A 24,965-nucleotide genomic window follows, 5' to 3' on the forward strand; every position below is an offset into this window, starting at 1 on the left:
CTCTAGGATGTGTGTTACAGGCTGAAGTACTGAGTGTTGCTTGCTTTTTTCTTTCCTTCTTCTGTTTTCCCTGCCTCCTGTAGGAAATCCCAGTAAATGATGGCATAGATCTGCTGCAGCTTGTCCTTAATTTTGAAACAAAGGATCCTCTCATCCTGTCCTGTGTGCTCACAAACGTCTCTGCTCTCTTCCCATTTGTCACTTACCGACCAGAATACCTACCACAAGTCCTTTCCAAGGTAGGCACCTGCAGACCATGCTAAAATCACGTGGGCTTGGAGTGGAGTAAGACCGTTGTACTAGACATTATTTGTTAATGCTCTTGAGCATCCTGTGAAGCCAGGACTACTCCTTGCATTAAAAACAGAAAATTGAAATACTGTTTCTCCTTGAACAAGACTCAGTCAACACAAACATTATGGTTCCCAGCCCTAAATCATATCATTAAGTGCACACTCTGGCCAATAAATACCATGTTTTATTTCAAGGCCTCTTTGTGCTGATGATTCATCTTTCAATGTAGTCAAGGGTTCTTCACTGGCTTAATGAAATTGCACCAATATGTTATGATCTGTTCCTTGAGCTCAAAATACCAGTGAGTGCTAGATATTAACAAGTGACATAGATTTTTGGATTTTTCCTCCCTTTTCTCACAGCTGTTTTCTTCAGTTACCTTTGAAGTTATAGAAGAAAGTAAGGTATGTCTGGATTATTCTCTTTTAATATGCTGTAGCAGTTGGATCAAATTATGTTCTCTTTTAGAGCAGGTGGAGTCAGAAGACTCCACTGTAGTAAGCTTCTCATGTATAGTCCTACTCCTGGAAAAGACTCTTCTCTGTTGGCATAGCCTAATAAGCTTGGCTGACAAGCTTAGAAGGCCGCAGGCACGTGTCTAAGGCCAGTGTACTTGGTACACCATTCTATGCTGGCCCTCCTGAAAGTTAAATTCATTCTTACCTACTGATGCTTCTCAGTGGTTGGTGTACGTGGCTGTGAAGGACAACTGTAAAACTGCTAGCTGCTTTGGGAACGCTTAGAGTCTTGATATAGTCAGTCAGAGCCACGGCGTCCTTATTCCTAGAGCACAGCTTGTCTGAATACTCTTGAGTTGGCTATATGTGGTTGTGGGCAGGGGAAGGGGGGTGGAAGTGTTTCTTTGATCTGCACTCAACAGTGCAAAAAATGTATGTAATGAATTTGTCTCTTGAAGATACCCTGCATTTGTCTGAACTTTTTGTTTTGTTGCATTGAAGTTTGTTATGTCTGTCCAGGCTCCTAGAACTCGAGCAGTGAAGAATGTGAGAAGACATGCATGCTCCTCAATTATAAAGATGTGTCGGGATTACCCCCAGCTTGTCTTGGTATGTAAATTCAACTTTGTCCTAAGGAGCCTTACTTCAATTTCAGCTGGGTTTTGTGAGATTTTCAGCTTCCTTGGCTGCAGCCCATTTTCCTTCAAGAAAACCACTTCTGCCCTACAAATGGCAGCAAAGTGATTTATTCCCCCACCCCCATGCTTTGGGTGGTTCTCATATTTGAGGTAGCAGTAAGAGACCTTGGTAGGTATTAAGGAAAATTTCCTGCCTGAAGAGTTGAAATGAGTTAAATCCAAAGGAGAAGGGGAGGAGGTGACAGGCAGCACTGAAACATTTTTATGGGTACATTTGCTGCATTTTGGTTTTGTTATTTGTGGTGATCTCGACTGATTCCTTAGCTGAAGACACTAGCAATGACTGATCTCTAGACTATCTTCTCTTATGTAAAAGAATGAAGGAGCAAAAGGGGAGTATTTGTCTTCTAGATTAGCTTGAGGAGGTTAGAAGCTGCAAACATTGATTATTTAGTTTTAAAATCCACCAGCTATTTTTTTGTTTGATTTTTGTTGAACCAAGTAGCTCTGAACTCCTTTCTCTAGCAATGTTTGTGTTTGGATGGCTCTAGAAGTGTGGGAGCACTGGAGCTAGTTTAAACATTGCTAGTTTAAACAAAGGAATTTTGTGAGACTATCAATTTGTGGCTACAGGTTAATCTCCAGATTGTAATAAGATAGCAGCTAATTAAGGTTGTTTAGAGGTTCCAGTCTGCATTTTGCAACAACTGCCAAGAACTAGTGACTTTATCTTTGTCCCATTCTACTGCTTCCTGAACTCCTCCTTCCCCACGGCCAGCCAAACATCCTCACTAGAAGAGCCAAGGGCCCAGAACTGCCCCAAAATATTTTCAGATTACTTTGCTGAAGCAGATGATTCCTGGCGCTTGCACAAAGTTACAGGAAGACATGATTGTGACTGGAGTAGGTAGGGAAGAAACTCAGCCATTCCTATGGAGTTGATGATAATCATATGAACATTAATTAGACTAGTTGGGAGTAAAGAGAGGTAAGACTCCCAAATCTGGCACTTTGGAGACACAGGAGCAAGGTACTTTCTGCCAGCAAATAAAAGGACTAGAACTATTTTGAGGTGTGACCCTGCTGTAGCAGATATGACTGCCTAGATAAGGAAAATTTCCTCTGATTATTTCAATTGTACTGGAGTCTTAAAGTAAACTGGATGCAGGATGATGGTAGAGGAGTGTAGGACAAAAAAGAGGCTGTTATATTGGACATTTAGTGTGACTTGAGACTCAGAAGGAGATGAGTATGTAAGGAAAGGGAAACATAGGCATGCTCTGCTAGCTTTTCACAGTACTGTAAACCTCAGTCCTCACCCCTGTCCACCCCAGTAACACCCCTCCACACCAAACACATGACACTGTCTTGCTTGGATATTTTTTCCAGCCAAACTTTGAGATGTTGTACAACCATGTGAAGCAGCTGCTCTCCAATGAGCTGCTTCTGACACAGATGGAGAAGTGTGCCCTTATGGAGGCCCTGGTCCTCATCAGCAATCAGTTCAAGGACTACGAGCGGCAGAAGGCTTTCCTGGAGGAGCTCATGGCTCCTGTTGCCAGCTTATGGCTCTCCACAGAGATGCAGAGGTATGGGTCACTGTTGAAGTTTGTGCTGGAGGTATTGCAGAGGTAGCACATGCTTCAGTAGGGAATATAAGTGCCAGGTTGGTGGTAGGGTGCCTGGTGACCTATGCACTGGGCAGTTGTTGGTTGCTTGTGATAACAGCCCTCCTGCTCTTGAGAAGTTGCCAACTTGAGTCTAAGTGCTGCTTATTGAAAATTGCTATCTAAGAGTTGTTGGAGCTGGTAGAGGGGGACTTGCCAGCATGCCCAAAGCATTTACGGAAAATGGGAAATGAAAGATGCCTTTGCTCATTGCCAGAAAGCTGAGCTGTCCTTACTAAAAGCAGGCGGAGGTGTCCCACAGCTCTAGGCAGCAGCTCTGGACAGTTGGTCATGCACAAGAGTTTCCCCAGAAGTACCACCTCTTTAAGGAAGGGTCCTCATGGCCCAAGAGAGCTGGAGATGTTTGGAGAGTGCCCAGGTCTCTGCTCTTTTCCTCAAAATCCCATGAACAGTGGGGAGCACTAGCCAGTGTCTCTAGACTGTTCTGTATTTGTTAAAGAAGTTTATTGCTAGTGTAAGGCTCTGCTCAAAGTTCCCTGGTACAAACAATAATCTTTAGCACTACCTTTTTCTGTTGCCAGGATCCTCTCAGATCCTGAAGCCTTCATCTCCTATGTGGGTGCAGATAACAAAATTGCTGATCCAGTCTTGGAAGATCCTAGTGGCCTGAACCGTTCTAGAGTGAGTATCATTACCAGGGGAAGCTTAATCCTTAGAGTGAGATGATTGATCTGCTTACAGCCTTCATTTGTGTTGTGACTAAACAAAATATCTCTCTTGATCATTCACTTTTTTAAGGTGCAGATTAGGAGGTTTTTCATACTACAGAATGACAGGTCAACGTTTGTCTCTTTGAGCTTTAGTGAGAATATAGGCCATGCCAAACCAGATGATTCAGCAGTGAGGCCCTCTGTTCCCTTCTGTTTGTGTGGCAGAATTAGGTTTGTGAGAATCAATTGGTTAACATGATTTTTGGAAATACAATGGTGTGAACCATGCTCCTTGAGTCAGGCAGCATGGAAAACGTTCTGCTGAGACTGCAGCATGCAATATAATTACAATTTGTCCTACAAGATCCATGTTGTTTGAGCTCTTAGTGACATACCTTCACTTTGTGGACTGGCTGTAACTAGGTTGCTGTGTTTAGATATGTAGAAGACACTGAAATAAAGGCAATAGAGCTCTGCTTGTGCTCTGATGCTAATGCAGTTCGACCGCTGTGAGACTGCAGATGTTCATCTCAGCACATAATGGAGATGAGGGAGTAATGACATGGACCCTTCCTTTTAGAAGGCAACCCTGCCCTCTAAATGAGTTGTTTGCATACTCGTTAGACTTATGCCTTGATGCTTTGTCTAATAGTACGTTTCTAGACTGTTCTGCCATGGCCAAGCGTCCCTAAAGATGATGGTATGTATCATAATAGGTTGCTGCATTTTATTGGCAACAAACACGCCACAGTTTGTCCCTATGACCATGTTAGGCTCAACGTAGAGTATTCCCCCTGAGATAGAAGGATGAGAGGTTTCTCCGAAAACCTGTTTATTTGGACTGCGCTCTGGTGAAGAAACACTCCCTCCATGTCTCTTGTTCTTGTTGCAGATAAGCTTTTGTGTGTATACCATTCTGGGAGTCGTGAAACGAGCTCGCTGGCCCGTTGCTGCAGAGGAGGCTAAAGCTGGAGGATTTCTGGTTGGGTACATGCCCAGTGGCAGTCCAATCTACCGTAACCCTTGCACTGAGCAGGTCCTGAAACTTCTTGACAACTTACTTGCTCTCATAAGGTGGGTCAAGTTGACTTGAAATCATTTATGCTGATTTAAGAGTCTCTGAAAGTCAAATAGTGATAAATATGTGGTATACTCAGAGCATGTTCTTCTAGTGAAGCCAGCGGGAACACAGGCTGGTGCAGGTGCCCAAGTACTGTTCCTGACTGTTCACAGTGAGGAATGGGACTGGGGAAACTGGAGCCTTCTGAACGTTCATTGGCCTGGCCTACAAGAGTCCATCAAAGCCAATGGGAGCTTGGGCTGGGGTTGCCTCCCCCACCTCCACTGCTATAAATCTGCCATCCAGTTAATCTTTTCTCAACTAACATCTCTGCTCTGCCCTCAGCCCCTACCAGGCCACCTCTCCGGTCACCACCAGGGCAGTCCCAGCTCTCATCGCATCCAGTTTGCATTGTTCTCTCTTCAGTGTTAAATTAAGCTGGTTTTGCTGAATATGAAAGCTAGCTTCCTAAAGCACTGTTGGCTGAAGCCAGTGGATGCATACTCTCAGGCTGTCGCTACCTAGCAGTGCTTCTCTGCACATCACTGGTGTTGTGTACCTCTAGGCCAGCCAGAGGAAGGGGTGGGAGAAAGCAGAAAAGGCAAGTCCTGAGTAACACTGGTAAATCCCAGATTTATCAATGGAGAATCTAGCTTAGAGTAACTGCTGACTCTGGGGTTTTGCCAGATTATGGGCCTGTTTCAGAGGAAACAGTTACGTACATGAAAACTGGGGGCTGTGTCTGTACTTGGCAGGAGTCTGCTGGGAAGGAGTGTTTTCAGATCCACTTACATTTTTCAGTTCCCAGGTTTGTGAGGAGGAGGCCCTATTACTGCAAGCTCTGTCTGGTCAGGTATGGTTTGTAGTCGCTGATGAGTTCAGGACTGCTGCTTCTGGCGAGGAGCAACATGCTGAACTGGTAGCACAAGCACATGCTGTCTTGGCCCACTCAGGCAATTCCCACTCATCACAGAGCTCTGTGCTGCATAGTGGGTGGTACTTCAGCCTGTGGGCAGAGTTGAACCATCTTGTTATGGCTGTAGCACAGAGGAACTGTGCTTGAAGTGGTTTTGCCTTTTATCCTGAAGGCCAAAGATCCTATGGATGAGCTCTTTGGGCAGGAGTGTGGAGTAGATTTATCTGAGTAGGGACAGCCTCATGCAGTTCTTGCAGAGTGTGGAATGTGCTCCATATTGTGGGAAACCAACCAATGTCCAACATCTGAATAGGTTGCAACAGACAGGCTTTTTGCCTGTGCTGTTGCTGCTCCTGCCAGAACTAGTGCATTGTTAAAAATGCTTGGGATCCCTGTTATGACAAACTGAGGAAACTAAATTACACCCTCCTCTGTCAAACTCCTACTGCACTACTTGTAAAGAAGCAGAAATGCTGTGCCTGCTTGTTTACCACCTCCAGGAAAATGCACAAGCTGTCTCCATCACCACAAAGGAAGAGTCCTTGTGTTTTGAGCTAATGTATCTGTGTTGTTCAAGCTTCTCTGCTGCAGACCAAAATCTCCACTTTAGGATTTTTCTGAGCAATTGGTAACATACTGGAGTGGCTTGCACTTCACTCAGGGGTATCCAGGCTTTCCCAAAGGAGTTGCGTACGGCTGGGTACTCCAAGAAGAACAAGCAGCTGATGTATTGAGAGCAATAGATCCTCCACTTGATAGTTTTCTGGGCTGCTGCTGGATGTAGAGGCTTCTCTGCGACACCTGCAGGCTCATAGTTGTTCCACTTAAAAGATTCACGTTGCTTATGTCTTTCTGGAGAATTTGGAGCTTGTACTCAGCCAGCAAAATTCACACCAGAGGCTCCATAGCGTATTTTTCACGTACTGCTTCCAAGGACTCTCTTTTTGTATGGATTGCAATCTGTAGCAGCCCATCAGAGATGGGAAGCACAGAGCTAGAAGGAGTGTTGGCAGGGACTGCCTGTGTTGATGCTTTCAAGAACATGGTTGCATTATTACTTGGGGAGGGAGGCTTTTCTCAGCTCTGTGCCATTAGGCAGCTCTCTTGGGGACACAAGCCAGGTCCAGTGTTGCTTATGTACTGATGCAGGAAGTGGGTGGAGAAGTCCTCGCAGATTGTATTGTATTGTGGGAGCAGATCTGCAAGCAGCAGCTGCACTGGATCCTCCTCAGTCAGGCACCAGGGTGCTGAACAGTTGGATATGCTGATCTCTGGATGTTGTATGGTGGTTTATGCTATGTCTGCAGATTGAAACAATGCAAGTTGATAAGCCATTGGGTCTGCACCAACGTAGGCAGTTTGGAGATAGCTCATAGTTGGGACCAAAGAACCAAGAGGAATAAGAGGGAGCCCAAGTAGCAAGGAAAATAAGGTAGTTCTGAGTGGCACAGAGAGTGGTGCTTTCCTTGCCAGCCTGTCTTTTTGTGTCTATCCACATTTGTCTCTATGGTAGCTGAATTTGCTGAATAAGGCTGCTTTGTTCATTGCTGCTTGCAGCTTTCTGAGTGATAGTTTTCCTGTCCCTTTTTGGTACTTCATTTCCTCTAGCTGTTTTCTAGCTTCTGGCTTAAATTTGCTAAAAATTTGCAAAATTTTTCTTTCTTGAGTTTGAATTCAAATCACGTTGATCTTCAGCCACCAATACAATTTCTGCCTTTAGAGAAGGAAACACCTCTGGAGTCACCAGATGCATGGACTGATTTGTGCAGCACCTTTGTTGTGCTGGGATTTGCTCATGTTTCATTGCAAATGGACTAGTCAGGCTCAGCAAATGCTTTGCACGGACAAAGGCTTCTTTGGAACTTCTCTTGACAAGATGCTGATGTTACTGTGGCATTAATACTGGTGGCAGAATGGTTGTACGGACATGGGATGCCATAAGAATTTCTAGTACAGACAGCTCCAGCTATGATTCAAGATTTCCTCAAGCATGGACTCTGACTGTCTTAAAGGACTCATATCCTGGCCTATGAGCCCACATCTCTAGACAGCAAAGATATCCTTTTCAGCAGAGCTGTGACCGTCTCTGAAAATATATTCCCCCTACCATATCCTTTTCTTATCTAAATTATAAATGTCTCTTGAATTTTGTTTTTCCGTGTTCTCCTGTGTAAGGGGTTCCCAGGAGTGCTGCTCGCTGCTGAGAGTCTCAGCTGGACCGTGCCCTAGGGCCTATATCTTCATCATGGACAGGGGATATTGGATGATTAAAAAAAAAAAAATCCCCAGGGAGGAACTGATTAGCCATGTTCTCTCTGTTACCACCGTGACCTTCCTGAAGTGTAAATTAAGGGTGACTGGCCTGTGAGCAAGCATTGGCTGTCCCAACTGTCAAACTTGAGAAAATGCTTCAAGGACTCTGAAACAACTAAGGATCATGACAGCTTCAGGACACGACTGTATGACTCATTCTGCTGGGGTTAGAGCAGTCACATTTCAGGGTGACATTTCGGCCCCACAATTCTGCAGTCCTTGAGTTTGCCCCACTACCTTTCTGCCAAGCATGAGGCAAAGCCAGCTTTGGCATGGAGCAGGCAGGAGACATGAAGGAGGAAACGATTTTAGAAGCTAGGTTGCAGGATAGCATCAAGCAGAAATGCAGAGTTTTCTGAGTCAGTGGAACCGCATTTTCCAAACTTTTGGAACCTGGGCTTCTTCCTGACTCCTGCTGAGAAATTAAAACCAGCTTCTGCCCCATTGAGGCCTGTTGCATGGTGTTGGATCCAGCCCAGAATGAGAGTATGAATGGTTAAGACGTCATTTGTGTAGCTCTTTCATACAAAACTTACATACTTGCCTTCCTCACATGCAGTGAGCAGGGAAGTATTTAACACTTGCAGAGAGAAATGGGATAGTTGCCATTTCAGAGCTAACATAGGCTCCCTGCAAACTCAGGCAGACGTCACTGCATCGGGGTGCCGGGATTGTGAAGAGAGACCTTCAAAAAAAAAAAATCGTTAAGACATGAGTGAAAGCTGAGACTCTGGAAAACGTGCTGAGGTCTGTCCACGCTCCCTCCCCCCAGCCATTCCCACGCATCCCCCCCGCTTTGGGAAACGCTGCTCTAGGGGGAGATACTGAGTTGCCCTTGATCACCTCTAGCAGCAGGTACAATGGCATTGCAGTTTTGGAGGAGGCTGCAGGATTTGTGCTGTGTGCAGCTGGCGACACCCAGAGTGGAGGTCTGAGGTCTCAAAGGAGAGAGGTAGGTGAGAGAGACACCCCCTGCCGAGTCCAGCTCTGAAAGTCAGTACCCTGGCTAAGAGGGGACCCATTTTGGCCTGGATGGCAAGAACCAGCCACCTGTGGCTGAACTGGTGTTCCTCATGGAGAGCTGACCATGGCTGCCTCCTGATCATGTGGAATTTTTCCCAGTAGTATGTGTTTTCCAGGAGGCATGTGTGTCTGCCATGAGTAAATCCTATATTGGTCTGCTGTTCTCCCTAGAGTCCCTCCAGTGCCGCCTGCCATTCTGGGGACTGTGACCCATCCCTGAGGGGCAGTGTGTGTATTTTGGAGCTGGAAAAGCCTCTCCCTCTGTAGGGGCCTTAGGTGCAAAAGATCTTTAGAGATTACAAAATCTGTGTCTGTCAGTTTTTAAAGTACATTCTCTGATCCCTTTGGCCAAGCTAATAAGCTGTTGCCAGCATCAACTGGAGAATTGCTGGGAGTTTTCTGCCAGCACTTGCAATGGGTGGGGTGAACTGGAAGGAAGTGGAAGGGGCAGCCAGGAGCTTCAGGACATGAGGTGGAGTCATTCCACGTCTCTGTCGGGTGAGCTTCCCCAGTATTTTCGCAGGTGGGGAAGGGGGATCCCATGCACACGTGCTTGGTCTCACCTTCCTCATCGTCTGCCACAGAGGAGCTGTTCACAAGCTGAAGGAAAGGATCCCACTGTCAAGGGCAAAAAGGGATTGACCTACACCAGTATAAACCAAGTGCTCTTCTGTTTCAGGACTCACAACAATCTCTACATGCCAGAGATGGTGGCTAAGCTGGGAGAAACATTTGCAAAGGCCTTAGACATGCTGGAAGTGGAGAAGAATGCCATCCTAGGTAAGGAGCTTCTCTTCAGGAGGAATATGTGGGGTCCCCGAGTGCTTGTGCAGAGACCTGTCCTAGAGAGCATGAACAAAGTCCCGCACTCTGGCCCTGCTGTTTGTTTCTAGGTACTGTATTAAAATGAAGTTTTTGAAGCCTTCTTAAAAAGAACCTTGAGCTTGTGAACCTGGGCGGCTTTCCAGCAAAGCAAAAGTGGGTGGCCTTGTGGCCAAAGTATGGACCATGACTCTAGAAGTTGAGGTTTGAGTTCGGATTCTGCCAGAGCATGAAAGACTAGTGAAGTTGCTTTGTCTTTCTTGTCTCTATTTCCTATCAGTAAAATAAAGAGGTGCTTGCTTTACCTGTTTTGTGTCACCTGTGAACTCTCTCTCTCTCTTTGAGCCACTGCATGTAAGGCAGCAGAGCCCTGATCTCTGCTGGAGATTTACTGGTATAGTTCGGTAGTATCATGTGTGTCCCAACAGAGATGAATACAGATCTGCAGGGATGGGCTGTTAGAGGAGCTGTAGAACTGTCAGCTTTGTTTTTTGCCTGAGTTCTGATGGCTCCAGTAAGTTTTGTTTTGGAAGAAGGTGGGGCTAAAGCAACCTTAGCTGGAACACCATTACTCTAAGCTTCTTCCTGAGGGTTGCTGCATTCTTGTCCCTTTCAGCTGCGGGTGACTTTGCTGAGCATTTCCCTCACTGCCGACAGGCCTGGCTGGCTAGAGCCTGCCCTGCACATTGTGAAGGGTGCACTGTGCTCTTATTAATGAAGCTGGGTTTATTCTTTCCCACAGGTCTTCCTCAACCTCTGCTGGAGCTTTACGATTCTCCTGTTTACAAAACAGTCTTAGAAAGGATGCAGGGCTTCTTTTGTACCCTCTACGACAACTGGTAAGAGCACCAGAGCTCCCACACACGTTGCATAACTGGTCCAGAAAGCCATTGTTGGGTGCAGCCTTGTTTTAGACTTAAACCTTTCAAGTGCACTTTATCCCATAGTCTCTAAATGCTAGGAGCAATGGTGAACTACACTTAACAGTTGCAACCTACTGCACATACATGGAAAGCAGTGGCTGGAAGAAGTACCTAAAAGTGTGGATCTGCTTGTAACTCTTTCACAGGTGGCTAGTAGGGTTGGAATGCTCATTCCATATCCTGACCTAGTTTGTTTCTTTGCTTTTAATTCCATGTTGGAATCAACATCAGCACTTGAAAGTGTGTGTTACTGTTTAGATGTTTAATTCATTGTCTTTCTGCAGGTATCCCAAAAGGGAGATGTTAGGCTAAAATTTCTCTGTTGTGTTTGCATAAGAACATGACAGCTATCTAATCTCGGAATGATAGCACCTGCAGCCTTTGCCAGGTCAGAGGCATGGTACTTGCTATCCAGGACAGCTGCAAGTAACTTGTTTTTGCATTGTAGTTTCCACATCCTGGGAAATGCAGGCCCCTCCATGCAGCAGGATTTCTATACCGTTGAGGGTCTCGCCACCCTGCTTCTCAGCTCAGCTTTCGTCAACCTCAACAACATTCCTGACTACAGACTGCGTCCTATGCTCCGTATCCTTATGTCACTGTTTCAGGCAGATTAGGGAAGCTTTGAGTATGTAAATATAAAACCTGATGGCTTTCTGGCACAATTTTCAGTATGGCCTAGCCAAAGAAGGATATTTGGGAAGGTAGGCAAACAGGGATACACATGGCATGGCAGAGATGTCAGAGCACGAGCAGGAACAGCAGCGCATGGGGTCAAAGGTATGTACCAAGGATTCGTGCTGTCCTGATGCACCGTGGGCGATGGGGATTGCCTTTTGGGGAGCCAGGGGAATTGAGTATTCTAGGCATTTGGTAGTAGGGTGCTTGCGTGGGAGACCATCTGGGGTTCCCAGCCCACTTTCTAGGGCTTGGACATTCAGCCCACAGCTGGGAAGTAGGCACTAAGTACCTTCCTCTTGGCTTTCTCAGCTGAACTGTCAGGGGTGGAGGCTGAACACCTCACACTCATGTAGAGATAATACTTGTTAATTCAGGGCCGTGGCCACCTGGGCTTAGAGGTTTATCTGTTACTTCATGGCTTGACCAAATCCTTAGCATTTCCTCCCACAGCCTGACAGGTGATGTTGCCTGTAGTGTTGTTCAGTGAGCAATGAGTAGCTGTTAGCAGTGGGAGGCAGGGTGCAGGCTCCTTGCATCTCCTAGAAGAGAAGCCCTGGCAGCCAGTCACGTGTACTGGGCCTCTTCCTTAACTGGTCTGTGCAGGTGTGTTTGTCAAGCCCTTGGTACTCTCCTGCCCTCTAGAACACTATGAAACCCTTGTCTGCCCCATGCTGGGACCACTCTTCACGTATCTCCATGTGGTAAGAAAACAACTGGTTTGATGCCTGTGCCTGAGCAGCCTGGGGTCCTTGTAGCAGCTGGCAGCAGCATGTGAAATGTCTGCATCTCTCCAAAGCCAGGCAGGGCAAGGGCACAGCCCTGATATTTAATGGTTTTGATACTGTCTAGAGGGGCTTTTGAGGTGTGTTGAACTTGGGCTGTCCCATTGCATCCCTTGTGAATTCAGACTTGCAGATATCAACTCCTGTCTTCAGCCATGAGAATTTCTGTAAGGGTCTTGTTGCCTGCATCCCCTCGTTTTTCTGACACCTCGCTTGGTTTCCTGGAGCCAGCACAGCCACAACAGCTTTTTGGCTTTTCACTACCGTTAACTAGCAGTTCCTGTCCTATTCAAAGTTGAGCTTAGGATGAGAGCTGTATTAGAAACACTTTTAAGAGTTTCTATCAGCAGTTGTCACTGCTTCCTAGTGAGTAGTGCTTGTGCCTCTTTACATTGTATCCAGGATGGCTCCTTAGGAAGTTACTGAATTTTCCCTTTTGTTTTGGTCTTAAACAGAGGTTGTCTCAGAAATGGCAAGTGATCAACCAGCGAAGCATGCTTTGGTAAGCTTCATCCCATGATGAGTACTGGAAGGGGAAAACGGGGAGTGGGCTGGAGCTTTGGTCTTTCACAGGCCCATTTGCCCTGGGGATGGGAACAGGCCCACCAACAGAGCACTGAAAAACACTGATCCTGCTGGAACTTTGACTTCGCTTGCAGCTCCTTGATTTTAGTTCGGGACTTGCTAATAACAGACAGTGCTGGTGAGGAGTTCATTCAGCTCATCCTATTCCCGGCTACAGTTGCACCTCAGTTATCCTCACCTCACCAAGGGAGTGATGGGCTTAGCTAGTCCTCAGTCTCACTTTCTCTGTTTGTCCTGATGGTGACTCACTCCTGTGCTTCAGCAGAAAGGATACATTAAGATACTGACTCCCCTCACACTAAAACCTGTTCTCCTCAGTGAGGATGATGCTGCAGACGACAATCCTGAGTCTCAGGAGATGCTTGAGGAGCAGCTGGTCAGGCTGCTGACCCGGGAAGTCATGGATCTCATCAGTAAGTGAAACTAAGCTAGGTCCACTGGGATGTTTGGGAAGCTTGCCCTGGAGATGACTACAGCAATTTTCAGTTTGCAGTAAAACTTCCAGCTGGTAGAGATTAACATAATCCTTAGAAGATGTGAGACAGTTAACCCTGTGAAAGTCTTACCTAAAACCAAGTAAGAGCTCAGTTTACAACCTTCAGAAGAACGAGCGTTGTCTTCCTTTTGTTTTGTTGGCATCTGAGGCTCCATGTTTTTGGCGCTGTCACTGTAGGAGGCCAGGCCTCTGGAATTTGGGTTCTTCCTTTCTGTGCCTTTGAGTCAGATACGAGACATTGATTTGTGGACAACCTGAGCATAGAGCAGTTTTGTTGCTGGCATTTGCAATGTCTCCAGCCAGTCAGAAGAAAAGAGTTCCTCCCTACAAGCAGATCTCCTTTTGTTCCCCTTCTCCAACTTCATATTTTTGCCAATGTGGTTCTGAGCAGAGACTTAGAAAATTAACTCCACATAGAGATTACAGGGTGTCAGCCTTGCATCTGCCTTCCTGATTAGCCTTGTTGCTATAAAATGCTGCTTTCCTCTGGTTCTAGGCTTCAAATGATTTTGCACATTCCTGGTTCTCAGTAGTTCAAAGCAGCCACCTTGCAGCAGGTTCCACCAGGAAGGATACTGTGAGCAGGGTGTTTCAGACTTCCAGTTAGTGCAATATTTGGCTTTTATACTGTGCTTTCAGGATCTTCAGATACTATATAAAGGTTTAGAGAGAGCTTGGGAGGGAGGAGGCTTGAAGCAGTTGTCAGGCCATCAGATTATGCAGGATAATCTTTGCGTGTACTGAAGTACCATCTTCCCCTTTCTCTTCTTCTAACGTGCAATTGTTTTTGCAGCTGTTTGCTGTGTTTCTAAGAAAGGTGCTGAGCATAACACTACTGCTACTGTAGATGGGGATGGTGAGTAAATGCCCACCTTTGCCTTTTCCCTCTTGGTGTGTGCTAACACTTCTCCCATTTCTTAAAAAGGAGAGCCTGGCCTGCTACTGGAGGTTGCATGTGAGGGGTGGAGTTTTGGTACTAAGGCTTCAGCTTGGATCCTGCCATGCTGCTTATCTGGGGGCTACACAAAAAACATTTCTAGCCTAGGGACAAATGTTTTGCTGGAGAGCTCACGGGTAGTGTGTGAGAAACCAAGCTGCTGGAGCAGCTGCTTCTTAAGGTACCAAGAGAAGAGGGCTGAGGAGACAGAGGATGTGCAGAGTCATCTTTAGCTGGAGAGTAGCTATTGGGTGCCCTTCCTGCCTCACAGTGACTGGGTGCTTCCTGCTTGGTGGAAGAGACGTTCTGGCAAGATGTGCTCGTGTACTGACTGTGTGTGCTGTCCCCTGGTTCCCAACTCAGTTCTCCATGTGCTCCTCAGTTCTGCAGACACCACACTCACTGCTGGCTTTTCTTTGCTCTGCAGATGATGAGGTGATGGCCACAGAGGTGACTCCTCCTGCCAGTGCAGAACTCACTGAGCTCGGCAAGTGTCTGATGAAGCAGGAGGTAAGGGCCAATGCTCTAACTTGTACCATTCTTTTTCTGCACATCTTTTTCCCTTGTCACACTTGTCTGCAGTGCAGCCAGACACTGCTACAAAGATCTAGTCTGCCTGAACATTCCTCATGGTGAGAATTATTCTGGCAGGAACATCCTTGTTTTTAGGGGCCCTGTTAGTTGTTGCAGAAGCCACAAACCACTCGCAGGTCGGGATCCAGTATAACACGCAGCTAAAGCGTTTCAGCCCCTCTGTGGCCTTCTGTGTGGTGAGGCACGGGGCACTCAGTCCGCCCCTGCCCCCAAGGTGTTCCATGGCCCTGCACCCATCCTGGGTTCCAGTCTTCAGAAGGAAGAACTTCACAACAGCTCTTTTTTTTCTGTAAGATCTCCCAGAATTGGCACAGGAGTCAGAAGTGTTACCACAACCCCACTACACAGAGTATCTTTACCCAGATACCTCTGTACTCCTCCTTTTCTGCAAATGCCTCAGAAGCTTTGGCAATGACTTGAGCAGCTGGTGGGCACTGAGGGTGCTCTGGGGCCTTCCCAGGAGGGATTCAGGGAGCAGGTTTGCCTGCAGTTGGTTCCTCAGTGTTGCAGTTGTGCACACCTGAGTGCCTTTGAACACCTGCTGGAGCAGCAGCAGCAAGCAGGCTTCTCAGATTGTACCACTGTGGAGGTCCTTCAGCTTCCTTGGGCTGTCTCTTGGCTCCCTTCAGACATGAATCCTCAAAGTGGGAAACAGTTTTTCTGACTGGTTTACCTGCGACTCCTTTTCAGGATGTTTGCACTGCTCTGTTAATCACTGCCTACACATCCCTCTCCTGGAAGGACACCCTGTCGTGCCAAAGAACCACCACACAGCTTTGCTGGCCGCTGCTCAAACAGGTACCTTTGGGGAAAGAGGGGGCTAGTTTTGGCACAGTTGGGAGAGGAAACTCTGAATGCAGCGAGAGGTGTGGATGCTTCATCCCTGAGCACCGTCGTCTTGGGAAAAGTAAATTGCTGGAGAAAGGCAGTCATGTATCAGTATCCTGCTTCTGTGCTGACAGTACCTATTCCGCAGGTGCTCCCAGGAAACCTACTACCTGATGCTGTGTCCTGGTTCTTCACGAGTGTGCTGAAGGGCTTACAGACACATGGGCAGCATGATGGCTGCATGGCAGCTCTTGTCCACTTGGCTTTCCAAATCTACGAGGCCTTGGTGAGAAACTGTGCTCTTTGTCAGGGTGCCAGGTTGACTGAGGAGTGGCAGAAAACTAGTCCTGTGCCAGCCTGGGTCTAGGAAGCAGAAGAGCTAATGGCCCTCTTAAGAGGGTGGGATGGCTCCTTTAGCGTTGACCATCCTTCTCCCTGCAGCGTCCTCGCTATGCTGAGCTGAAGGCAGTGATGGAGCAGATCCCAGACATCCAGAGGGAATCTTTGGAGCAGTTTGAGTCAAAACTTCTCAACCCAACATTGCAGAAAGTGGCAGATAAGCGCCGGAAGGATCATTTCAAGCGGCTCATCACAGGCTGCATTGGGGTAGGTGATATCCTAGAGCAAAATGAACCAGAAGTGACTGGAAAAACAGCCTACCTGCCTCTACCCAGCATGTCCCTTTTAACCAGGAGGCCACTTTAGCATATTCTCAGGATTTGTATTGCGTCTTAGCCTGGAGCAAGGGTGGGGATGGTAACACAGAGAGAGCAGCTCCTCCAGCAACAACTTTACTCTGAGAGGCAGTGAGTACTTATGGGGGACAGGGTGTTCAAGTGTTTGAACAAAGCTGCTGGACAGTTGCAAGGCTTTAGTGAAGCTGGTGAGGTTGGAGTCTGAGGTGTTAAGAGTCTGCATTAGTGGTTACCATAGATGTCCTGGCACTTCGGGAAGACCAAGTCTGAGATTCCCGAAAACCCAAGCAGGAGGCGTGGATCTAGGGATTGCTCAAAAACTGGAGCCTGCCTCTGAGATGCAAGTAGGTTGTCATTTCTGAATGGGCCTGTGAAGGCCGCGGTGACTAAAGCCTGCCTGTCTGTCCTCTGCAGAAGCCCCTTGGGGAGCAGTTCCGCAAGGAGGTTCACATCCGGAACCTCCCATCTCTCTTCAAAAAGGTGAAGCCGTCACTGGAGACAGACGTGCTAGAGAATGAGGATGGAGAGGGCCTCACTGCACTCTTCGAGCCCTAAGCCAGGGACACTGCAACCATCTCCTCCCCTACCTTAACTTTGTGTCTCCTCATAGTAAGCACATTAGGTTCTCCCTGTCATCTCCACAAGCATTCACCTGAGTAAAGCCCCTTATAGGTCCTGTCCTGTTTCCCTACATGGGGATGGGGCCTGGGGTGGCATTTGATCCAGTCTGTTAAGCTTTTCTGATTCCTTCCCCTCCCCTGTGAGTATTAACCACTCTAGACTTCTGCTTCTCTGCCAAGTGGAAGCTAAGCCTACAGGCTCCGTTAGGTAAAACCTGATCATTCTCTAGCCTTGGGTGTTTCTAATTCCATCTCTTCATCCCTTGGCATTTAGGAGTAATGCAAAAGGCAGAATAGTGCCCTATCTGAAAAGGGGCTGCCCTAATCTTACTCTGGGTGGTAGTAACAAGGCTTTGCAGGGAACACATCAGACACTCCCCTCATGCCCATAGTCTCTAGTGGACTTGTCTTCTGAAGAATCTGTTCCCTTCCTGGACTCTGAGAGCCCTTGGCTGAGGGCCGCGTGCCAGCAAGCCTTGGAGTGCTCTAGGCTCTCCCTTGAATTCAGTCTTCTTAAGGTGCAGCTGCTCTCCAAAAGGAGGCAGGCACTGTCAGCACATACGTTCATACGTCCTGTTCTACCAGAGCCAAACAGAAGGCTTTTGCTTTGTGCCAGCTTTTCTCAGGAGCAGGACAAGAATTCTTCTTCTTCTTTTTTTTTTTTTTTAAACCATGCGTTGTAGACTAGAACATGACAGTGCAGGTACACAAGATCTGGACCAATAGCTGAAGTACCTGCAAACCAAAAAGGGGTCAGCCTACCCTGTTGCTGTGGAGGTGACAGTGGCCTCTGTTTTTACCCAGTATGGTACTTGTCAGAAGATTGTGTGGCACGGCAGGAGGTAGTAGGGTTTTATAATGCAGTTTATGGAGGGGAGAAGCCTGGCCAGAAACTTGGTTTTGGAGGCGGTGGGAATCTAGCAAACCACTCCAGGCTGCAAAGCTGGTTATTATGTGATAAATGGTTCATTTAATCTATGATAACAGTAGCACGGTAGTACAGGAGCTGGGACAGTCTGTCCAGACCTAGCTGGCAGTTTTGCCATCTAGGAGACAGAGAAAGTAATAAATCATGAGGGGGACAAAGACAGTGTGTGGACTGGACAGAAAAGCTTGGCTTAGGAGAGGGTGGAGGGGCCTGAAAGGAAGAGCAGGCCTGGGGAAATCTACTCACCCTCCTGCCTGTGCTGTTCCACCAGCACTCTCCACTTTCCTCCTGGCCTCAATTTTTTAAAAACTCTGAGCTAACGTGGCTCCTGGCTCTAGCAAAGGCTGGGTGTATTTATTGTGTTGTGGTATTTTTAACATTCTGTGACTTCATGCTAGACACAAGGGGTTTTTTTAAAATGGTTTTTAGAACCTTTTTTGTAGGAACGTTTAAATCTGAAGCTGTCTCTGAACTGCTTGCATTACACCTCTGAATGTCAGTAAAGCTATTCCAGTTTCATACGCATGGTGTCATGATTTTATTTTATTCTTCTATGTGCTTCAACAAAAGCTGAAGTCTTCCTAAGGGTCATCCAGCACACTGTATCTCATCTGCTAGAGGGGAGGCACCCTTGCTAGTCATCAGTGTAAAAGAGGAATTGTCACATGTTGATAATCAGGATAGGGATGCACCCTCCTAGACCAGCTAATTAAACTAGAAGGCAAGGAAAAAGATGCATTTAAAAGCTTTAGTTGATCAGTCAGCTGGTTTAATTCTACCAAAGTTGCTGGGTTCAAAGCTTGAGGAGTACACGTTCGCAAAGAATGATGCTTTGACATAGCAAGCATGCCTTGCAAAGGGAAGGAAAGGCAAGTTCTGGTATCACTGCCTTACACTGGATGCAGGGGCTTGTAAGGACACCTTAATAAAAGGTTTAAGATGCCTCAGGTGTGACAAAGTAGGAGCTGGCAGCATCCATCATAGTGGTTAAGGACAGCACAAGAAGTTAATTACTAGACTGACATACTGTCTCTTACAGTTCTGGATGTACTGAAGCAAGTTTTCTCCTCTTCCTTCTCCACTGTGGCGAGGCTTATCTGCAGTAGGGCGAAGAGGATGGCTTAGCCTCCAGGATGCTTCTTTAATTCATTGCCACATCATTATTTCACAAGCAATGGGTCTGCAGTTGTCCCAAGTTTTGTTTTCTGTTTGAAGAATCTGCTGTTTTCACACAGTTTTTGTTCTCCCTGTTTGGAGGCTTTCTAAACTCCTCTAACATGAAAGACGTTCCCACACCTGCTAATAACCATTAAACAGTAGCACATTCTTTCCTGAACTCCATTAATACATACTAAACAACAAAGTCTATATAATTAAAGGTCTTCAGCGCTTTCTTCCATTATTCCAGGATATTTTCAAGCCCCTAGCAACAGAAAGCTGCATGTACTGCTAATGTAGCCTCCGAGCACCACCTTAGCTATTGCTGAGCAATGGCTAGCAATGGTACTGCACTTCAGCTATTCAGCCTTAATTCTCTCAGCTTATCATTTCAGTAATCTGGAATAGTATTTGTTTCGTCCTGAGGCTTGCAAGAAAGTCCTTCATTGCAGCTAGAGCAGAAGCCCTCCGAGAGGTGAGCTTGTACAACTTCACTATTAGTTCCTGCTACAAAACCTTCTTCTGAGGCCTTCTGAGGCCTGTAATCCAGCTCAACTGGGAAGCTGCTTCAGCTTGTTTAAACTGAAAAAAATCCAGCTATAGATTACTTTTGAAAAGGAGTGGTAAAAGATGAATGAAGTTGATTACGAACTAACCAAACCTGAAAGATGTTTTGTGTGCCTATGCTGGCACTATGACTCCTCATACACATTAGACAAGTACTGTAGAGCTGGACTGTCTCAGTTTTAAGCAAGCGAAAGCACTAGGGAGACACCTTGGCTGTTAGAAGCTTTAAAGCAGAAGGTAGAGACTACAGAACTTCGGCCTAGCTATTTGACTCCCAGCACTCTCTTATAATTGTAAGCAGAAGACTTAGAGCCTGCAGGGGTAGGTTCTGCAGCAAAGGCTCCTGTGAGACAACTGAAAGAAACAAGAGCTGCGAGAGCTAGCAAGCACATCTGGGCCTCCCAGAATAACCCTGACAGCGAAGCAGCCAGTTTCCCAGCAACTAGTTAGAGCTGTCTTAAGAAACTCTTGACAGCAGAACATGGGTCTGCAACACAGTGCAAGAGCATGGGACAGGCCTGGGATGATTGTGGCCAGAATGCTGCCTAAGGTCAACACCGTTTCTATTCCATTTTCAAATCGTCACTGACTTTGCCCTGAAGGCACACATTTCCTATAGCACATCCAGCCTAATACTTACACTGTTGACATACTTACAGTATGTCTGTGTGTATGTATACATACATACATATATATATATATATATATATATATATATATATATACACACACACACACACACCAGTAAAACAGAAAGCATGATTTGCTCCACCCAGTTCTAACAGTTAAATAAGCCTTAACTGAAGACATTGAAACAGACCAGTACTCAAAGCCACTATGTTGTCAAATTCTGCTGTCAAGGAACAGGAATTCCACAGAGATCTTCACAAGCAAAAAATACCTAGTGCAGATTAAGCGTGCTCACACAGAGACTGGCTTGCAAGTTCTCCCAGGCCTCCCTTGCTGGGGCTAGACCTTTAGCTCCCACCTACTCTGCCACTGTTTCCCCAGGAAACTCTTAACTCCCCTTCAAGTTCACACACTGAAAGGGAAAACAGCGTAGTCAAACCTGGCTAACACCAAAAAGGAAATGCCTCACCTTGAGATAAGTAACAGGAAACAGCCCTTACAGAGGATATTTTTTAAGCTCCACTTTGCCACTACACAGAGAGGCTCAATACTATGTAACAGTGCAGCCTTTCATCTACCACATCAATTAATTAACAGAGCTGGTTTGCGACAGCCTCTGCTAGCAAGTCAGTACTAGGGCAGGACTGTGTTAACATCTCACTGACCTGCTGCTATGTGCTTTACTGCCATAGCAGCCCTCTTCAAATAGGATTTATTTTGGGTAGCATACACTATCACTCATCTTTAGGCCTGCTGGCACTTCCTTCTCTGTATATTAGGGTCTTAAAACTGTTAACAGTACGGAGGCACGTGACTGTAAAAGAAAAAAAGGCTTTATTTAGGGCATCTGCTCAACAAGGCTCATTACAAACAGTAAACAAATAAAAAGAGATGGTATTGGGAATCTAACCAACCCATCTCAGACCTCTTGCCTACAGAGAAAGAGCCACCCCTGCAGGCAGGTGCAGGAAGCCCAAACCAGCAGTGAAGAGATGTGCTTCTCAGCAACAGCCTGGTCACTCCATAGGCACAGAGTCCAACTCATTCAGGAAGCGCTGACACTTTCCCATTAGTATCTTGATGGCTTCACTCACCAGCACATCTGGAGGTAAGATACCCGTAGACTCCACTGAAACTGCAGAGACACAAGTCAGCACAGCCACTATCCAGCTTCAGCCTACACCTGGCTGCAGCCTTTCTGCCCCTGAACCTTTCCTTGCATTGCACTCCTGTCAACCTAAATCTTCACAGCCAGGAGAGGAGAGGTTACAGTGTTAGCCAGCAAAACACCTTCAATCCCAAAACACCACCAAACCACAGTCTCAGTAATCACCTACCACCATATGAATGTACCAATGCTAATGACTGGGGAAGGAGGACAGAGACCAGAGAGCAATGCTGGCCACGTCTCTGCTTATGCTGTGCATGCAACAGAGAGGCTCTCTGCTCTGAGGAAAACAGGTCACTTACAGATGTAATGATTTCGCACTCTTGCCAGGCGCACAAGGTTTTTCAAACCCTCGTGACGGAAAACCTCCCTGCTGAATGTGTCCAGTCGTGCATTTGCTACTCTTGCCACTTTTTTTCCTAAAGCAAAAAAGACAAAACAAGATGGGCACCAGCAGCAAATAGGGACAAGCACTTCCCATGACCAGACAGCACCCCAAACAAGCACTCGCCCACCAGCTAAGGCAGTGAAGCCACATATATACACATATGTGGCATTCTTCTTTTATATATATAAAAGAATTAGCACATCCCCAGTAAGACATTCTAACATGACAGAAATGGGCAGTTCCAATCCCAACACAAAGCTTGTATCCTGCCCAGGGGTACATACAAGTCATACCCACACTCAACTCCAGGGAAGACCAAGCTCACTACCCCATCTTACACACAACCGAGCAGTACTTGGAAGCTGCAGTAAGCAGCCACAGGGCTCTGCAGACAGACACACGATACCTTAGCATTTCAGGGAGATCCCAGGTCATCAGCAAATGCGTTAGCATGTGACAGCCACTCATCCATAAAACCAGGCTCAGAATAGCACAAACAGTTGCTGATCAGCAAGACAACATCACAACGTGGTTCTGTCTCTACAAGGTTCGGGTCTAGTCTCTAGTTAATCTCTGCTAAGACTTGTAAGGAACAAGGCACTTTAGAGCACAGTGAATAAAGTACCCTTGATGTTCTGGATCTCAATGACTCCAGGGGAAAAGCACTTCTGCAACAACTCAGCTGCCTCATCCTCAATAGGCTGCAGGAGAGTAATGTCAGGAAGCAGCCGATAACTAGCTGTGGCCACAGGAGAAAACTTGGCATGATCTTTACCTGCGCAAAGAGGAAAGGGTAAGGACAGGCCTCGCGAAACAGCAGCATAATGATGCTAGGGCCTGAAGGTCAAAGAGGAAAGCCAGCCCTCCACCTCCCCCCTCCACGTATCCGTGCCCTAGTCCAAGCGCTCACACACCTTTTCCCCTAACCCACAGGGCCCATGACTCACCTATACCCTTGACACAGTGCATAAGCACATCTATTTCCTGGCCAGGTCGCAACTGTGCGATAAGGATGTCATCATGAACAGGTCGGAAGTCAGCATCTGGGAAGAGGTCTGTCTGATTTCCCAAGGGCACCCATGTCATGTGTTTACTGTACACTGTGAAGAGGAGCCACAAGCATCAGCCAGCTGCTGCCTCAGAAAGCAGACTGCTACAGGACTGGAGCTGCTAAAAAGTTTAGCAGAATAAGCGAATCAGTGCTCTCTGCTCACAGGACTGAGAGAATGGACCAACTCCTGTCTCCTAAGACAAAAACAGAACCTATTTTAAGACAGGGAAAGATCTTACCTTTGTGATTGAAGTACAGTTCATTGGGGTCAGATGACTCCTTTGCTGCCTGGGGGTTTCGGCTGCATTTTATTTTCAGCTGGAACTGCAGTGTATCAATTTCTGTCCCTTCTTCATCTCCTGGAAAAGGGAGAATAGCATAAGTCTGTACAGAATCACATTTCTGCTCACTTTACCTGACCCCCTGGTTCTTACTTTGCGGGCAATTTTCAGTATTACTATTTGATCCAAGGGAGATCCTAAGACTCTCACCTTGGTTTCTGTACTCGAAGAGTCGAGGGTCAGCTCGGATAGGGATAAGGCCCAAGCGATGAGCCAGAATCTCATCCTGCACAATGGACGTGTTGTTGTACACAAACACTTTCTCTACAGCCATTGTTGGTACCTCAAGGAGAGCAGGGCAGATCAAGTCAGTACAAGATGACAGTCCAACTACAAATGAAAACAGTATCCATCTAGAACATTTATTTTTACTTCTCTTCTCTCACAAATAATTGTTCTGCATACTTTTGTCACTGGTATTTCTATCAAATTGGGCTACCCAATACAAATGTAAACAAGTTCTCCCTCTATCCCCATAATTACTTTTTTAAAGAAAAAAAAAAGAAAAAAAAAAGAAAGAAAGTGAGAAAGGTAAAGGGCAGACCAATCCACACACACTACCAGCAGAACGTTACTCAGTATCCTTAACAGTTACAACTGCTCACACCATTAAGGCCCTAGCCCTCTCCAGGCCTGCGACACACAGCTAAAAAGAATTTTCACTTCTCTTCTAAAAAAGAGATGATGTTCCCATGGACTAAAATAACGCAGGGGACGCACACATACCCCCATCGTACAGACTGCTCTGCACCTAGGGCCCCATTTCCAGGCTCTCACAGCTTTCTGTGCAGAGACCTATCCCGCACGCCCTGGGGCAGAAACGCTGCAGCAGGCACCCTCTAGCAGGCTACCAGTGCCACCGCAGATGCAAAGAGGACACCCTCACAGCCCCAAGGCCCCCCCTGCGCTGAGGCATCAGGCCTCGCCCCCCCTCCCGGCGGCGGTACCTCAGCCAGCAGGATGCGGCGGAAGGCGTTGGCGATGGCCGCGTCGATGCCCACCATGTCGAACTCCAGCATGTCGTCCTCCTCGCGGATCACGTCCACGCGGAACCCCTGCACGGGCCACGAGGGGCATCACCCCACGGGCTTGTCCCCCCAACGGACCCCACGCGCCGCCCGGAGCCGTAACCGCCCCCCAACCCCCAACGGCCCCCACGCGCCGCCCGGAGCCGTAACCGCCCCCCAACCCCCCAACGGCCCGCACGCGCCGCCTGGAGCCGTAACCGCCCCCCCCAACGGCCGCCCCCGGCCTGCGGGCCGCGCTCACCTCCTCGAACCGCAGCTGATCCCAGGCATCGTCGTAGCCGGGGTAGTTGCCGGGGAAGTCCGTCGTGTGGACCTGCGAGGAGGAAGAGAGGCAGAGCGCCCGTGAGGGCGGCGGCGGCGCCGGGAGCGAGGCGGGCACCCGGCAGCCCCGCGTCGCCCCAACTCACGTTGCGGACCCCGAACTCGCCCAGCACCACGCGGTCCCGCATCTCCTCGGTGCTCCGCTTGGCCGCCATAGCCGGCGCTACCAGAGCGCGTGCGCGGCCGGGCCAGGCCGGGAGGGGCGGAGCGGATAGGCTCCCTCTGTCACGTGACGGGCCGCCATGCCCCCGGCGGCGAGGCTGGCGGACTTAGCCCCGCCTAAGTGTGGCGTCCCGCGTACGGGCGTTCCACCCTCCCTTGCCGCAGGCGGCCCGGGGCACCGCGGCAGCATGGCCTGGGCTCCCGTGTGCTGCGCCAGCCC

The 24,965-nt window shown here is 47.6% G+C and overlaps 2 protein-coding genes across 7 annotated transcripts in view; one reads left to right on the forward strand and one right to left on the reverse strand.

Annotated features, from left to right (window-relative positions):
• The window catches only part of XPO5 (exportin 5), a 30,412-nt gene extending 11,960 nt beyond the window's left edge, over positions 1-18,452 (forward strand). For 2 of the 5 annotated variants that reach the window (XM_062572022.1, XM_062572024.1), the window contains 18 exons: positions 84-239; positions 657-698; positions 1,254-1,361; positions 2,780-2,979; positions 3,600-3,699; positions 4,621-4,802; positions 9,720-9,820; positions 10,605-10,701; positions 11,234-11,370; positions 12,070-12,167; positions 12,704-12,750; positions 13,152-13,246; positions 14,123-14,185; positions 14,694-14,776; positions 15,551-15,658; positions 15,837-15,974; positions 16,130-16,294; positions 16,798-18,452. In XM_062572022.1, coding sequence (XP_062428006.1) covers positions 84-239; positions 657-698; positions 1,254-1,361; positions 2,780-2,979; positions 3,600-3,699; positions 4,621-4,802; positions 9,720-9,820; positions 10,605-10,701; positions 11,234-11,370; positions 12,070-12,167; positions 12,704-12,750; positions 13,152-13,246; positions 14,123-14,185; positions 14,694-14,776; positions 15,551-15,658; positions 15,837-15,974; positions 16,130-16,294; positions 16,798-16,938 — 2,061 coding nt within the window. In that variant the 3' untranslated portion in view covers positions 16,939-18,452. The other 3 variants (XM_062572023.1, XM_062572027.1, XM_062572026.1) reach the window with 2 other exon arrangements.
• A 2,651-nt stretch (positions 18,453-21,103) lies between these two features.
• On the reverse strand, positions 21,104-24,778 carry POLR1C (RNA polymerase I and III subunit C). Of its 2 annotated transcripts, none has more exons than XM_062572029.1 (9): positions 24,670-24,778; positions 24,504-24,575; positions 24,182-24,289; positions 23,385-23,517; positions 23,133-23,252; positions 22,790-22,942; positions 22,468-22,617; positions 21,757-21,873; positions 21,104-21,388 (listed from the first exon to the last, which is right to left on the reverse strand). In XM_062572029.1, the coding sequence occupies exons 1-9, from the start codon at positions 24,736-24,738 to the stop codon at positions 21,303-21,305; spliced, it is 1,008 nt and encodes a 335-aa protein (XP_062428013.1). In that variant the 5' UTR covers positions 24,739-24,778; the 3' UTR covers positions 21,104-21,302. The 2 variants fall into 2 exon arrangements, with proteins under 2 accessions (XP_062428013.1, XP_062428012.1); XM_062572028.1 differs by having other exon boundaries at positions 21,104-21,421.
• Positions 24,779-24,965: the final 187 nt, after the last annotated feature.

This window comes from Rhea pennata, chromosome 3 (genome assembly GCF_028389875.1).
Source record: "Rhea pennata isolate bPtePen1 chromosome 3, bPtePen1.pri, whole genome shotgun sequence".
Lineage (NCBI taxonomy): Eukaryota > Metazoa > Chordata > Aves > Rheiformes > Rheidae > Rhea > Rhea pennata.